General features: G+C 50.8%; 1 protein-coding gene across 2 annotated transcripts in view; it reads right to left on the bottom strand.

Annotated features, from left to right (window-relative positions):
• Positions 1-921: 921 nt before the first annotated feature.
• Positions 922-15,540, bottom strand: part of LDLR (low density lipoprotein receptor) — a 44,147-nt gene continuing 29,528 nt past the window's right edge. The window contains exons 13-18 of one of the 2 annotated variants that reach the window (XM_054463952.2): positions 14,126-14,267; positions 13,838-13,990; positions 11,447-11,617; positions 6,668-6,745; positions 5,052-5,209; positions 922-3,453 (exon numbers count right to left, since the gene is read on the bottom strand). In XM_054463952.2, the coding sequence (XP_054319927.2) occupies positions 3,418-3,453; positions 5,052-5,209; positions 6,668-6,745; positions 11,447-11,617; positions 13,838-13,990; positions 14,126-14,267 (738 nt within the window). In that variant the 3' untranslated portion in view covers positions 922-3,417. Of the gene's footprint in view, positions 3,454-5,051; positions 5,210-6,667; positions 6,746-11,446; positions 11,618-13,837; positions 13,991-14,119; positions 14,268-15,540 lie in introns of both variants that reach the window. The other variant, XM_063657826.1, reaches the window with a different exon arrangement.

Below are 15,540 nucleotides of genomic sequence, written 5' to 3'. Positions count from 1 at the left end.
CATTTTAGAAGAATATTCTAGAAGAATATTAAACAGAGTATGGGGACAGAAAAGCGACTGGCAGGAAGGAAGTTTTCTTCAGGGCGAGTTTCTCTAACGAAGTAACATTTGGCTTGATGTGGTGACTCACACCCGTAATCCTAGCATTTTGGGAGGCCGAGGCGGTAGACGACTTGAGGTCAAGAGTTCAAGAATAGCCTGGCCAACATGGCAAACCCCATCTCTACTGAAAATATAAAAATTAGCCGGGTATGCGCCTGTAATCCCAGCAACTCAGGAGGCTGAGGCAGGAGAATCGCTTGAACCCGGGAGGCGGAGCTTGCAGTGAGCAGAGATCACTGCACTCCAGCCTGGGCGACAGAGCGAGACTCCACCTAAAAAAACAAAAAAATTAGTGTTGGCCATGCGTGGTGCCTCACGCCTGTAATCTCAGCACTTTGGGAGGCCGAAGGGGGCGGATCACGAGGTCAGGAGATCGAGACCATCCTGGCTAACATGGTGAAACCCCGTCTCTACTAAAAATACAAAAAAAATTAGCCAGGCGTGGTGGTGGGAGCCTGTGGCCCCAGCTACTCAGGAGGCTGAGGCAGGAGAATGGCGTTAACCTGGGAGGCGGAGCTTGCAATGAGCCGAGATCACGCCACTGCACTCCAGCCTGGGTGACAGAGCAAGACTCTGTCTCAAAAAAAAAAAAAAAATTAGCCGGGCGTGGTGGCACTCACCTGTAATCCTAGCTACTAGGGGGGCTGAGGCAGGAGAATTGCTTGAACCTGGGAGGTGGAGCTTGCAGTAAGCCGAGATCATGCCACTGCACTCCAGCCAGGGGCGACAGAGCCAGGCTCCATCTCAGGAAAAAAAAAAAAAAAAAAAAAAAAAAAAAGAAGCGAGCGAACAGAAGAACGTGCATCGAGTTTAGACAAATTGGTTCATTTAGGAAATTTAATTGATCACAGTAAGACATTCAGGCTACAAAAACCTTCTATACAGTGGTTTAAAAAGTGACACCCATCTCCCAGAAGCCACTCATACATACATTGGGGACATCATTCTCCCAAAAAGCGTTGCACACAGTCCAGTTTGTGCAAATAATCTTTGTACATAAAGAAGAGGCATTTCAGAGACAATAACCCCCTACACAGGGCCCCAAGAATAGTCACTGAACAAATACAGCAACCAGGGTTTGCAAAAATAAATAGATTTTATATATATGTATATATATATATATATATAAGTGATAACAGTTTCAACCAATATACAAAGTGCAAACATAACAAAAAACCCCCACTATCTGTACAGGGACGCATTTACGTGCTCTGAAACCAGAAAGGCTTATCACGGCTCCCTGCATTGGGGGGACACAGTGTTTCGTCCCTGGGGACAATCGCCAATCCCTTGTGACACCTTCACGCGGGAGTCTGACGGAGGCTGTCACTGTCTCCGGACATCAGTGCAACAGTAACACTTACGGTAATTTCAGAAAGAACCTGAAGTCCTGTCAAACGATCCAGACTGGAGGATTTATTTATTTTTTTTATAGTTGTATTTATGAAATAGGGTCTTCATCTGTTGCCCAGGCTGGAGTGCTGTGGCTCGATCATGGCTCACTGCAACCTCCACCTCCTGGGCTCAGGCGATCCTCCTGCTTCAGCCTCCCAAGTAGCTGGGATCACAGGCACACGCCACCGTACCCAGCTGATTTTTAACTTTTTGATTTTTGTAGAGATGGGATCTTGCTTTGTTGCTCAGGCCTGGTCTCCAACTCCTGAACTCAAGTGATCCTTCTAACTCAGCCTCCCAAAGTGCTGGGATTACAGGCGTGAGGCACCTGTGTCTGGCCAAATTCATTTTTTAAGAGATGGGGTCTTACTATGTTGCCTAGGCTGGAAAGCAGTGGCATAATCATAGCTCACGGCAGCCTCAAATGCCTGAGCTCAAACCATCCTCCCACCCCAGCCTCGCCATGCCTGGCCAGAGGCCATGGGCTGCTGATGCACCATGCATGGTTTTTTTTTTGAGACGAGTTTCACTCTTGTCATCCAGGCTGGAGCGCAATAGCACAATCTCAGCTCACTGCAACCTCCGCCTCCTGGGTTCAAGCGATTCTCCTGCCTCAGCCAGCTCCCGAGTAGCTGGGATTACAGGCACGCGCCACCACACCCGGCTAACTTTTGCATTTTTAGTAAAGACAGAGTTTCACCATGTTGGCCATGGCTGGTCTCGAACTCCTGACCTCAGGTGATCCGCCCGCCTAGGCCTCCCAAAGTGCTGGGATTACAGGCGTGAGCCACTGCGCCCGGCCTCACCGTGCATGTTTTAAACGCATACCCATCAAGACAAGCTAAGGGAAGTGAATGGCTTGGAGGCATTTGCGTAGAAGTGGAAGCACTAGGTGGGCGGACATAAAGAAGACAATGGCAGTTCTCGATATTCACGATCACGGCTTTGAAGTCCCGGTCAACCTGCCCCTCTCTGTCCCTGGCATTCATTGACATAGGCTTTCCCTGGCCAGGGATCCCATCCCAACACACACGACAGAAAACAGTGCAAAATAATAACACAAATGCCAAATTTACACAGTGTACAACTCTGAACTGAGAAAGTGCAAGGAGACCACGGGAATGGAAGTGGGTAGCGGTGGGGAGGACGGGCACCAGGCTGGCGTCCTGACAGCCACACCTGGGTGCAGGCCACGTGTCCTCACGGCCAAGGTAACCGGGTGTCTCAGGCACTTAATAAATATTAAGGGTGACCGGTGACTCAGGCTCTCCCTCTGGGAAGTGGCATCATTTGGTGAATGAGTTTGGTCTCGATGCCACCACGGATTCAGCCAGATCAGTTCCGACGCCATGAATCCCTTTCCTGGCTTAAGGAAGGTACAAACCCAGCTTGAAAGACACTGGGTGGGTGATGATTTGGGGGTGACAGGGCAAAGGCTAACTTGGCTGTCTAGCAAGGCTTGCATAGAAGAGGTAAACACGCTGACTCCTGAGTTTAGGGGTTCGGCTTAGAGATTGGTGGATGAGGCAAGGCCGGGGGGTCCCGTTGGTGGCATCTGCTGTCGTGTGTTGACAGCCACTTGCTTCTCTGGGCCTGACGTCCCCTGCCCTTTCATCTTCCATGTTTGAGGATTGTGTCACGGTGGAGAGAAACTCAAAACTTCCTGGAGAGAAATGGAGGTGTCATCCTGGCCCCCCTGGGCCTGTTTCTCTTCTCCTTCACAAGGAAAGGAAGAAACCAAAATCCCAACCCAAGCCATTGCATGGGCACTGTCCGAAGCCTGTTCTGCCTCCCAGATGAATAAATATATAAAACAAAGCTCTGGCAGGCAATGCTTTGGTCTTCTCTGTCTTTGAATAAAACAAGGCCGGCGAGGTCTCAGGAAGGGTTCTGGGCAGGGACGGGACTCCAGGCAGATGTTCACGCCACGTCATCCTCCAGACTGACCATCTGTCTCTGCCAACAAATGGTAAACAGCGGAAACTATCAGTCCAGCATTCAGGAAACGCGGCCAGAGGCCACCTACGTCTCACCTCCTGGGCCTGGCAGCCTCCCCCAGCCTGATCCCCAAGCATGTTCCCCCAGGAGCCGCCAGAGGGAGACGGTGAGTGCCTGATTCAGTCACTTCCCACCGCTTTCAGGGCAAAAGCCAAAGTCCTCCCCAGTGGCCCACAAGGCTCTGCACAACCTGCCTGGTCGCCTCCTGCCTTTTTACCCCTCTCTCTCTTTGCTCCAGCTACAACAGCCTCAAACCCAACAGGCACAGTCCAGCCTCAGGGACTTCGCACAGGCTGTTCTCCTGGCTCAGAGAAGCCTACCTACCCTAAACCCCTTGTCTAAAGATCAAGGCGGGCACAGTGGCTCACGCCCGCAATCCCAGCACGTGGGGAGGCCAAGGCGGGTGGATCACTTGAGGTCAGGAGTTCGAGACCAGTCTGGGCAACATGGTGAAACCTCGTCTCTACTAAAAACACAAAAATTACCCGGGCATAGTGTTGTAATCCCAGCTACTCAGGAGGCTGAGGCTGAGGCATGAGAATTGCTTGAACCCAGGAGGCAGAAGTTGCAGTGAGCCAAGATCACGGCACTGCACTCCAGCCTGGGCGACAGAGAGAGACTCTGCCTCAAAATAAAAAATAAAAACAAAAAAATAAAACACCTCCTCTCCCTTCCTCCCTCCCGGCCCTCTGGAAACCCTTCTTTGAATTTTTTTTTTTCTTTTTTAAGAGACAGGGTCTTGCTCTGTCACCCAGGCTGGAGTGCAGTGGCACAATCACAACTCACTGCAGTCGTGATCTCCTGCCTTAGCCTCAAGTAATCCTCCTGCCTTAGCCTCCCTAGTAGCTGGAACTAGGTGCTCATCACCACACTAGGCTAAATTTTTATTTTTTGAAGAGATGGGGTCTTACTCTGCTGCCCAGGATGGTCTTGAACTCTGAGCTCAGGTGATTCTCCTGCCTCAGCCTCCCCAAGTTCTGGGATCACATGTGTGAACCACTGTGCCCCACCTCTGAAGTCCTTTTTTTTTTTTTGAGATGGAGTTTTGCTCTTGCCGCCTGGGCTGGAGTGCAGTGGCGCAATCTCGGCTCACTGCAACCTCTGCCTCCTAGGTTCAAGTGATTTTTCTACCTCGGCCTCCCAAGTAGCTGGGATTACAGGCGCCCACTACCACGCCCGGCTAATTTTTTGTATTTTTAATAGAGACGGGGTTTTGTCACGATGGACAGGCTGGTCTCAAACTCCTGACTTCAGGTGATCCGCCAGCCTCGACCTCCCAAAGTGCTGGGATTACAGGCATGAGCCACCGCACCCAGCCTTTTGACTTTCTTTGCTCCGTCACCATCTGATGGAGCTCTATTTGCTTATCCAACATTCCTCTACACCACCGAGGCCATTGTCCGCTGACATTCTGAATGAGTGCACAGAAGCATTCACCTAATGCTGTCCTCGATCTGGAGGGCTGGGGAAGCCTCGGCCTGGTCCCTTGAGGATCATATGCCTCCAGCTGGGAGGGGGCCGCCATGGGCTCTGGCCTTCTAGACAGGGTCACTCACCGAGGGATAGCTGTAGCCATCCTGGTTGCGGCAAATGTGGACCTCATCCTCTGTGGTCTTCTGATAGACGGGGTTGTCAAAGTTGATGCTGTTGATGTTCTTAAGCCGCCAGTTCTTCCACAGGAGGAAGGCCCCCAGGCAGAGGAAGACAAGGAGCACTGTAGGGAGAGGCATGCTCTGTCACACAGCTGCCCCCGAGACCAGAGACCCAGCTCCGTGGCTGGAGCGAAAACACGGGCATCGTACCATAACCTGGACTCCTGGTCTTTTATGTTTGTTTAGAGATCGCCTTGCGGCCTGGGCCCGGTGGCTCACGCCTGTAATCCCAGCACTTTGGGAGGCTGAGGCGGGTGGATCATGAGGTCAAGAGATCGAGACCAGCCTGGCCAACATGATGAAACCCAGTCAGTCTCTACTAAAAATACAAAAATTAGCTGGGCATGGTGGCGGGCGCCTGTAGTCCCAGCTACTCAGGAGGCTGAGGCAGGAGAATTGCTTGAACCCAGGAGGCAGAGGTTGCAGTGAGCTGAGGTTGAGCCACTGCACTCCAGCCTGGGCGACAGAGTGAGACTCCATCTCAAAAAAAAAAAAAACACCAAAAAGAAAAAACAAACAAACAGAAAAGAGGCAAATCTATGCATAAGAATTTTTTTTTTCTTTTTTTTTTTTTTTTTTTGAGATGGGGTCTTGCTCTGTCGCCAGGCTGGAGTGCAGTGACACGACCTCAGTTCACTGCAACCTCGACCTCCCAGGTTCAGGCGATCCTCCTGCCTCAGGCCCTCAAGTAGCTGGTACCACAGGCACGTGCCACCTGCCCAGCTAATTTTTGTACCTTTTCTAGAAACAGGGTTTCGCCATGTTGCCCAGGTTGGTCTTGAACTCCTGAGCCCAAGCAATCCACCCACCTCAGCCTCCCAAAGTGCTGGGATTACAGGCATAAGCCACCGCACCAGCCTCATAAGTATAAGAAATATCTAACCTGAAGCCCACTGGGTGAGCCACACCCCAGAAGTAGCTGACTTCTTCCAGATTTCTGTCCAGGATTAGCCACACACAGGGCTGTGACTTTTTAAGAAATAGGAACTGGGGTACACTGGCTTGCACCAGCTACTCAGGAGGCTGAGGTGGGAGGATCGCTTGAGCCCAGACATTGAGGCTGCAGCGAGGCATGATTGCACCACTGTACTCCAGCCTGGGTGACAGAGCAAGACTCTGTCTCTCAAAAAAATTAAATTTCTTTTTTCTTAAAATTTAAGAAAAAAAGAAAAAAGAGATGTGATGGTAACCGAGTTAGGATGAGCACGAGTGAGGCAGGGAGAGCGCACCTCTCCACACAGCCCCCTGCAAGGGAACCAATTCCCCAGAAGGCACTCAAGTCTCGGTGGGGCTATTCCACAGCACAGGTCCCAGCTCCACATTCTCCATCTAACCCCTTAACTGTCTGATCTTGTCACTGTCAGCCCCAAGCCGGGAGAGGCCGTGGGGGTGATAAAGGACACTCAGTGAGGCTGTTCTCCGTCCGGGAGAAACGGTGAACAGGCCCAACCGGCCAGGCACGAGGTCACATTGCAGGAGGCTGTGACCTGGGGGACGCTGGGGGACCGGCCCGCGCTTACCGATGGGGAGGACGATGGACAGAGCCCCCACGCTCCTGGGCTGCTTCTCATTTCCTCTGCCAGCAACGTCGCCCAGAGCTGCAGGAGAGAAGCGAGAGTGAGGCCCAGCTCTAAAGGAAGGCCACCAAGAAATGGAGCAGGCCGAGGACGGCGGTCACGGCCAGGAAAGTGCCCGGGACATCTCCCTGGGCACTTGGAGAATTTCCCGAGTCTGCGAGAGGCCACACGGGCTTATTTGTGAGTTATCGAGGTTGTGGGACTCAATTCCGGTTTAAGAAGGTTCTTTTTGGGGGGGATAGAAACAGGCGTCTGGCTATGTTGCCCAGGCTGGTCTTGAACTCCTGACCTCAAGTGATCCTCCTGCCTCAGCCTTCCAAAGTGCGGGGATTACTGGAATGAGCCACCGAGCCCAGACTAAGAAGGTTCTTGAGCCTCACATTGATGAGTCTTTAGGGGAGGGCTGCAGAGGCTTTCATTCTAGGTGGTTGACAAGGTCGCAGGTGAAATTTTTGTCAACCTACTTCTGCATTTTATTAAAATGAGCATATTTTGGTCCGGGCGCGGTGGCTCACACCTGTAATCCCAACACTTTGGGAGGCTGAGGCGGGCAGATCACCTAAGGTCAGGAGTTCGAGACCAGCCTGATTAACATAGTGAAACCCTGTCTCTACTAAAAATACAAAATTAGCTGGGCATGGTGACACGCACCTGTAATCCCAGCTACTCGGGAGGCTGAGGGAGGAGAATCACTTGAACCCGGGAAATGGAGTTGCAGTGAGTCAAGATTGCGCCATTGCACTCCAGCCTGGGCAACAGAGTGAGACTCCCTCTCAAAAAAAAAAAAAAAAAAAAAAAAAGGCCAGGTCCAGTGGCTCAAACCTGTAATCCCAGCACTTTGGGAGGCTAAGGTGGGCAGGTTGCCTGAGGTCAGGAGTTCAAGACCAGCCTGGCCAACACGGTGAAACCCTGTCTCTACTAAAAATACAAAAATTAGCCAGGCGTGGTGGTGGGCGCCTGTAATCCCAGCTACTCAGGAGGCTGAGGCAGGAGAATCGTCTGAACCTGGGAAGCAGAGGTTGCGGTGAGCTGAGATCGCACCACTGCACTCTAGCCTGGGCAACAGAGCAAGACTTCATCTCAAAAAAAAAAAAAAAAAGAAAGAAAAGAAAAAAAGAGGGTATTTTGAAGGGGACAGGGGAGCCACCTTCAGACCCCACAGTGCCCAGCCTGCTCATTCCTGAGGTTGAATGGCACAGCAGCTGTTGTCCTGCATCAACTGTCCCAGGCATTATGGGATGGGGTTAACCTTGGTACAGAACCATGCAAGTGGACCTGGGCCATTCAACATAAGGACCCTGGGCAAGGCAACATTTCAAGTCCACTAGAGCTAGGCATGGTGGCTCATGCCTGTAATCGCAGCACATTAGGAGACCAAGGCAGGAGGATCACTTGAGGCCAGGAATTTGAGACCAGTCTAGGCAATATAGCCAGACCCCCCTCGTCTCTACATAAATGAATGAATGAATGAATGAATGGCTTCTTTGCCAAATTTGAGGAGTCCTGGATAGGCCGATCTGTGAAGCGATTAATTCTAGCAGTGCCCCACCTCCCCCAAGCAAGAAGGTTTCTCAGCCTCTCCCAGGCAGTTTCCATTTTATCCTGCTTGTAACTGAACAAAGGTTTCAGCTACTCTGGGAAAAAAAAAAGAATGGTCTGAAATTTGCTGATGTGCCATTTTTTTTGTTTGTTTGCTAAAAGTCTAGGAGCACCATTTCCCAGCAGCTCAAAGCAGTTTGGGCGCCCTCTGGTGGACAAACGAATGACATCCTGACCCAAGCCTGGGTCTCATCACATCCAGGGAGGACAGTGAGGCCAGGTCAGACACTCACCCCAGCCCCCAAACTAAAGGGGGAGCCAAAAAGCTTAGGAATCTGATAATATTACTTTTTTTTGCAGAGGGGAATGGAGTTTCACTCTTGTCCTCCAGGCTGGAGTGCAATGGCTCAATCTCAGCTCACTGCAACCTCCGCCTCCTGGATTCAAGCGATTCTCGTGCTTCAGCCTCCCGAGTAGCTGGGATTACAGGCACCCGCCACCATGCCGGGCTAATTTTTGTATTTTTAGTAGAGACGGGGCTTCACCATGTTGGCCAGGCTGGTCTCAAACTCCTGACCTCAGGTGATCCACCCGCCTCAGCCTCCCAAAGTGCTGGGATTACAGGTGTGAGCCACTGTGCCCTGCCCAGGAATCCAATAATATTCTAATGCATTATTTTTATTTTTAGAGATGGGGGTCTCGCTATGTTGCCCAGGCTGGACTTCAACTCTTGGGCTCAAGCAAGTCTCCCGCCTCAGCCTCTGGGAGTAGCTAGGACTGCAGGCGTGCACCTCCACACCAGCCTTTAATAAGTTATTTTTTTAAATTTAAATTAATGAAAAACCACGCAATGAACAAAATATCAACATTTTCAAGGATAGGCTGTAATCTTACACCTGTAAGATTCGGCCTCACTGGACCACTGGCTCCGATAAAACTTTATTTACAAAAGTAAGTGGCCAGGCCTTGGCTGTAGTGTGATGATTTGAAAAAACAAACAAACAAACAAAACAATTTTTTTGGAGACAGAGTTTTGCTCTGTCACTCAGGCTGGAGTCCAGTGGCATGATCTTGGCTCACTGCAACTTCTGCCTCCCAGGTTCAAGCAATTCTCCACCCTAAGCATCCCAAGTAGCTGGGGATTACAGGCGCCCACCACTATGCCCAGGTAATTTTTGTTTTTTTTTTGGTAGACAGGGGGTTTCACCATGTTGGCCAGGCTAGTCTCGAACTCCTGACCTCAAGTGATCTGCCCGCCTTTGCCTCCCAAGGTGTTGGGAATACAGGCAAGAGCCACCAGGCCTGGCCAAAATTTTTTTTAAATTACATTAATCTCAGCACTTTGGGAGGCCAAGGTGGGCAGATCGCTTGAGCCCTGGAGTTGGAGACAAGTCTGGGCCACAAGGTGAAACCCCGTCTCTACAAAAAAATTCAAAAATTAGCTGGGTGTGGTGGCTCATGCCTGTAGTCCCAGCTACCTGGGAGACTGAAGTGGGAAGATCACCTGAGCCCAAGGAGGTTGAGGCTGCAGTGAGCCATGACAGCACTCTATCACTCCAGTCTGGGGTACACAGTGAGACCCTGTCCCAAAAAAACAAAAATAAAAAAGTTTTGGCCGGGTGTGGTGGCTCACACCTGCAATCCCAGCACTTTGGGAGGCCGCCAATCCTTGGGCAGATCACGAGGTCAGGAGTTCGAGACCAGCCTGCCCAACATAGTGAAACCCCATCTCTACTAAAAATACAAAAATGTTAGCTGGGTATGGTGGTGGGCGCCTGTAATCCCAGCTACTTGGGAGGCTGAGGCAGGAGAATCGCTTGGACCTGGGAGGCGGAGGTTGCAGTGAGCCGAGATGGTGACACTGCACTCCAGCCCGGGTGACAGTGAGAGACTCCGTTTCAAAGAAAAAAAAATTTTTTTAAATATATTGCATTACTATGTTGAATAATTGGGTTTTAAAAGAAAAAAATATTAGTTTATTTATTATTTATTTTGTAGTAGAGATAGGGTCTTGCTATGTTGCCCAGTCTGGACTTGAACTCCTGGGCTCAAGCCATTCTCCTGCCTTGGCCGCCCAAAGTGCTGGGATTACAGGTGTGAGCCACCAAAAATAAATTGTAGGCCAGGCGTGGTGGCTCAGGCCTATAATCCCAGCACTTTGCGGGGACCAAGGCGGGCAGATGACTTGAGGTCAGAAGTTTGAGACCAGCCTGGCCAACATTGTGAAACCCCATCTCTACTAAAATCACAAAAATTAGCCAGGCATAGTGGCGGGCGCCTGTAGTCCCAGCTACTCCACTTGGGAGGCTGAGGCAGAAGAATCGCTTAAACCTGGGAAGTGGCGGTTACAGTGAGCCGAGACTGCGTCACTGCACTACAGCATGGGCGAGAGCGAGACTCTGTCTCAAAGAAAAAAAAAAAAAAAAAAAAAAAAAGGCCAGGTGTGGTGGCTCACACCTGTAATCCCAGCACTCACTTTGGGAGGCTCAGGCGGGTGGATCACCTGAGGCTGGGAGTTCACAACCAGCCTGACCAACAGAGAAGCCACTTCTGTACTAAAAATACAGAATTAGCCGGGCATGGTGGCGCATGCCTGTAATCCCAGCTACTCGGGAGGCTGAGGCAGGAGAATCACTTGAACCCGGGAGCCAGAGGTTGTGGTGAGCCTAGATCGTGCCACTGCACTCCAGCCTGGGCAACAAGAGCAAAACTCTGTCTCAAAAAAAAAAAAAAAAAAAAAAAGTAAAATTGTGTTAAAATGTTACTGGATTCCTTAGCCTTTTGGAGCCTCTGTGAAAAGCTGTGTACTGAGGAATCCCTCCCTCTCCTTGCCTTAGTCCTGGCCTTTTTGGGCAGATGCCTGAAGCTGAAGCAACGAATGTGCCTTGATAAAATTTCAGGACCCAGACTGTGCGTGGCTGACTTTGGGAACCAGGAGCCTGAAGGACCTGGCTCCTCGTATGATTTGGCCCATTTAATCCTTGCAAAGAGGGCAAGAACTGTTATTAGACCCACTTTACAGATAGGGAAACTGAGGCCCCAGAGACACATGGCCCAAGCGAGAGAAGGTCAGCAAGGGAGTGAGGACGACACCTGGATTCCATCTCATGACCAAAATGTTCGTGGCCACTGAAGGGACCCGTCTCCAGGTGAAGAGGGGCCCAGGGAGGGCCCAGCCTTTACCTTGGTGAGATGTTGTCACTGTCTCCGCTGTGGTGAGCCCAGGGGTGGCCCCAGGCAGCTGGGAGGTGTCGGGAACAGGCCGGGTGGTTGTGTGCTGTGTCCTTACGGCTGTGGAGCTGACCTTTAGCCTGACGGTGGATGTCTCCTGGGTGGCCACTGCAGCCTCAGCCTCTGAAAGAATAAATAAACGTCTTCTGAGTGCCACGTGCCTGCAGGCCCCACTCATAGGTGTGCACCTAATGACGAAAGTCTAAAAGGACCTTGGGAGGCCAAAGCAGGAGGATCTCTTGAGTCCAGGAGTTTAAGACTAGCCTGGTCAACCTGGCAAAATCCCATCTCTATATACAAAAAAAAAAAAAAAAATTAGCCAGGTGTGGTTGTGCACGCCTGTACTCCCAGCTACTCAGGAGGCTGAGGGTGGAGGATCACTTGAGCCCAGGAGGTAGAGGCTGCAGCAAGCTATGATCCCATCACTGCACTCCAGCCTGGATGACAGAGTGAGACCCTGTCTCAAAAAAAAGAAACCAAAAAATAATAATAATAATAAAATTTTTAAAAAGTCCAAAATCAGGCCGGGCACAGTGGCTTAGGCCGGGCGAAGTGGCTCATACCTGTACTCCCAGCACTTTGGGAGGCCGAGGCAGGTGGATCGCCTGAGGTTAGGAGTTTAAGACCAGCCTGGCTAACATGGTGAAACCCCGTCTCTACTAAAAATACAAAAAAATTAGCTGAGTGTGGTGGCGGGCCCCTGTAGTCTCAGCTACTCGGGAGGCTGAGGCTGGAGAATGGCGTGAGCCTTGGAGGTGGAGCTTGCAGTGAGCCGAGATCATGCCACTGCACTCCAGCCTGGGCGACAGAGCAAGACTCGGTCTCAAAAAAAAAAAAAAAAAAAAAGCCTGGCGTGGTGGCTCACGCCTGTAATCCCAGCACTTTGGGAGGCTGAGGCGGGCGGATCACAAAGTCAGGAGGAGATCGAGACCATCCTGGCTAACACAGTGAAACTCCCATCTCTACTAAATATACAAAAAAGTAGCCGGGCATAGTGGCGGGCGCCTGTATTCTCAGCTACTCGGAAGGCTGAGGCAGGAGAATGGCGTGAACCCAGGGGTCGGAGCTTGCAGTGAGCCGAGATCACACCATTGCACTCCAACCTGGGCAACAAGAGCGAAACTCCATCTCAAAAAAAAAAAAAAAAAGGCCAGGTGCAGTGGCTCATGCCCGTAATCCCAACACTTTGGGAGCCCGAGGCAGGCGGATCACAAGGTCAGGAGATCGAGACCATCCTGGCTAACATAGTGAAACCCCATCTCTACTAAAAAATACAAAAAATTAGCTGGACGTAGTGGGACGTGCCTATAGTCCCCGCTACTGGGGAGGCTGAGGCAGAAGAATCGCTTGAACCCGGGAGGCGGAGGTTGCAGTGAGCCAAGATCATGCCACTGCACTCCAGCCTGGGCAACAGAGCAAGACTCCGTTTCAAAAAAAAAAGTACTGAAAATAAACACCATGAATATCTACTTTGTGATCATATTGTTTCTTTTTCTTTTTCTTTTTTTGTTTTTTTTCAGACAGGGTTTCACTTTGTCCCCCAGGCTGGAGTGAAGTGGTGTGATTATAGCTCTCTGTAGCCTTGACCTCCTGGGCTCAAGCAATCCTCACACCTCAGCCTCCCGAGTAGCTGGGACCACAGGTGTGAGCCACCACATCTGGGTCATATTGTTACTTTTTGTTGTTCAAAAGGGAGATTCAATTCGCTTGAGGGAGGTCCTGGCCTCTACTGAAACTTTCTCAGAGGATGAGAAAAGTCAACAAAGGGGGGTGGGCGCAGTGGCTCATGCCTGTAATTGTAGCACTTCGGGAGGCAGAGGTGGGCGGATCACCTGAGGTCAGGAGTTTGAGACCAGCCTGGTCACCATGGAGAAACCCTGTCTGTACTAAAAATACAAAAATTAGCCAGGCGTGGTGGCGCATGCTTGTAATTCCAGCTACTTGGGAGGCTGAGGCACAAGAATTGCTTGAACCCAGTGGAAGAGGTAGCAGTGAGCCAAGATGGCACCACTGCACTCCAGCCTGGGTGACAGAGCAAATCTCCAAAAAAAAAAAAAAAAAGAGGAAAGTCAACAAGGGGACCATTTCCTCCCTCAGGGCTCCTGTCAGAAATCAGATCACCTCTTCATGGGGCTGGGAAAGAGGAAACCAGGCGTCAAAGGGGAACTGGGTAAATGTCCAGCCCAGTGCTGATGTGTCCATCCAAGAAAAGAAAAGTACGGTTATCCCGACTCATGAGTCCTTACAACAACCTTGAGGTACCCATTTGACAGATGAGCAGAGAGAGGCTCAGGAGGGGGCAGTTGGAGGACACAGGACGCAGAAACAAGGCGTGTGCCGCACCTGTGAGGCAGCTCCTCATGTCCCTGGCCAGCAGCATGCCATCCGGGCAGGCGCAGGTAAACTTGGGCGAGTGGGGATTGATCTGCGGGGCAGGGAGGCACAGATACTGGCAGCCGCCATTGCTCAGGGTGGTCCTCTCACACCAGTTCACTCCTGGGGCAGAAGAAGTGGAATCAGGGCAGGAACGAGATCATCAGATAGACCAGAAGATTCCAGAAATTTCCAGAACATTCCAGAGTTTCTACAAGGAGGTTTTAAGGTGGGGGGGTGGGGCTGACCCACCCTTACCTCTTGGCTGGGTGAGGTTGTGGAAGAGGACCATATCCTCTGGGGACAGTAGGTTTTCGGCCAACAAATTGACATCGGAACCTGTGAGGCGGTTGGCACTGAAAATGGCTTCGTTGATGATATCTGTCCAAAATACTTTGTCCTAAACAGGGAGCAAAGAAGATGACAAATCCCGTTAAACACTGGGATGAGACACAGGCCACCCTCTCTCCACAACTAGTTTTTTTGTTTGTTTTTTTGAGACGGAGTTTCACTCTTCTTGCCCAGGCTGGAGTACAGTGGCCCAATCTCGGCTCACTGCAACCTCCACCTCCCGGGTTCAAATGATTCTCCTGCTTCAGCCTCCTGAGTAGCAGGGATTACAGGCGCATGCCACCATGCCTGGCTAATTTTTTGTATTTTTAGTAGAGATGGGATTTCACCATGTTGGCCAGGCTGGATTCTAACTCCTGACCTCAGGCCATCCCCCTACCTTGGTCTCCCAAAGTGCTGGGATTACAGGCGTGAGCCACCGTGCCTGACCCACAGCTAGTTTTGTTTGTTTGTTTGAGACGAAGTCTTGCTCTGTCGTCCAGGCTGGAGTACAGTGGCATGATCTCGGCTCACTGCAATCTTAGCCTCCCAGGTTCAAGTGATTCTCCTGCCTCAGCCTCTCAAGTAGCTGGGACTACAGGCATATGCTACCATGCCTGGCTAATTTTTGTATTTTCAGTAGAGATGGAGTTTCACCATGTTGGCCTGGCTGGTCTCGAACTCCTGACTTCATGATCCGCCTCCCTCAACCTCCCAAAGTGCTAGGATTATAGGCATGAGCCACCACACCTGGCCCACAACTAGTTTTTAATTATGGTAAAAATACACATAAAATATACCATCTCAATTATTTGTAAGTGCACAGTTCGTGGCCTTAAGCAGATTCACGCTGTTGTGCAAGTATCACGATCACCACCATCCATTTCCAGAACTTTTTTTTTTTTTTGAGACAGAGTCCCACTCTGTCGCCCAGGCTGGAGTGCAGTGGCATGATCTTGGCTCACTGCAGCCTCCACCTCCTGGGATCAAGCAATTCTCACGCCTCGGTCTCTCGAGAACCCGGGATTACAGGTGCCTGCCACCACACCTGGCTACTTTTTGTATTTTTTGTAGACACAGGATTTTGTCATGTTGGCCAGTCTGGTCTCACACTCCTGGACTCAAGCGATCCTCCTGCCTCAGCCTCCCAAAGTTCTGGGATTATATGTGTAAGCTGCTGTGCCCAGTTTAAACCTCTTTTCTTTATAAATTACCCGGCCTCAGCTATTCCTTTACTGCAATGCAAATGGACGAACACACTTGGGGGGGACTCCACTTTTGGCTGTTGGTAATCATGCTGCCAGGAACGTGGGGCTAGAAAATAGTGCCATTTCCTTAGAGCA

Source organism: Pongo pygmaeus, chromosome 20 (assembly GCF_028885625.2).
Source record: "Pongo pygmaeus isolate AG05252 chromosome 20, NHGRI_mPonPyg2-v2.0_pri, whole genome shotgun sequence".
NCBI classification, from domain to species: Eukaryota; Metazoa; Chordata; class Mammalia; order Primates; family Hominidae; genus Pongo; species Pongo pygmaeus.
This window is presented reverse-complemented; position numbering and strand designations above follow the sequence as displayed.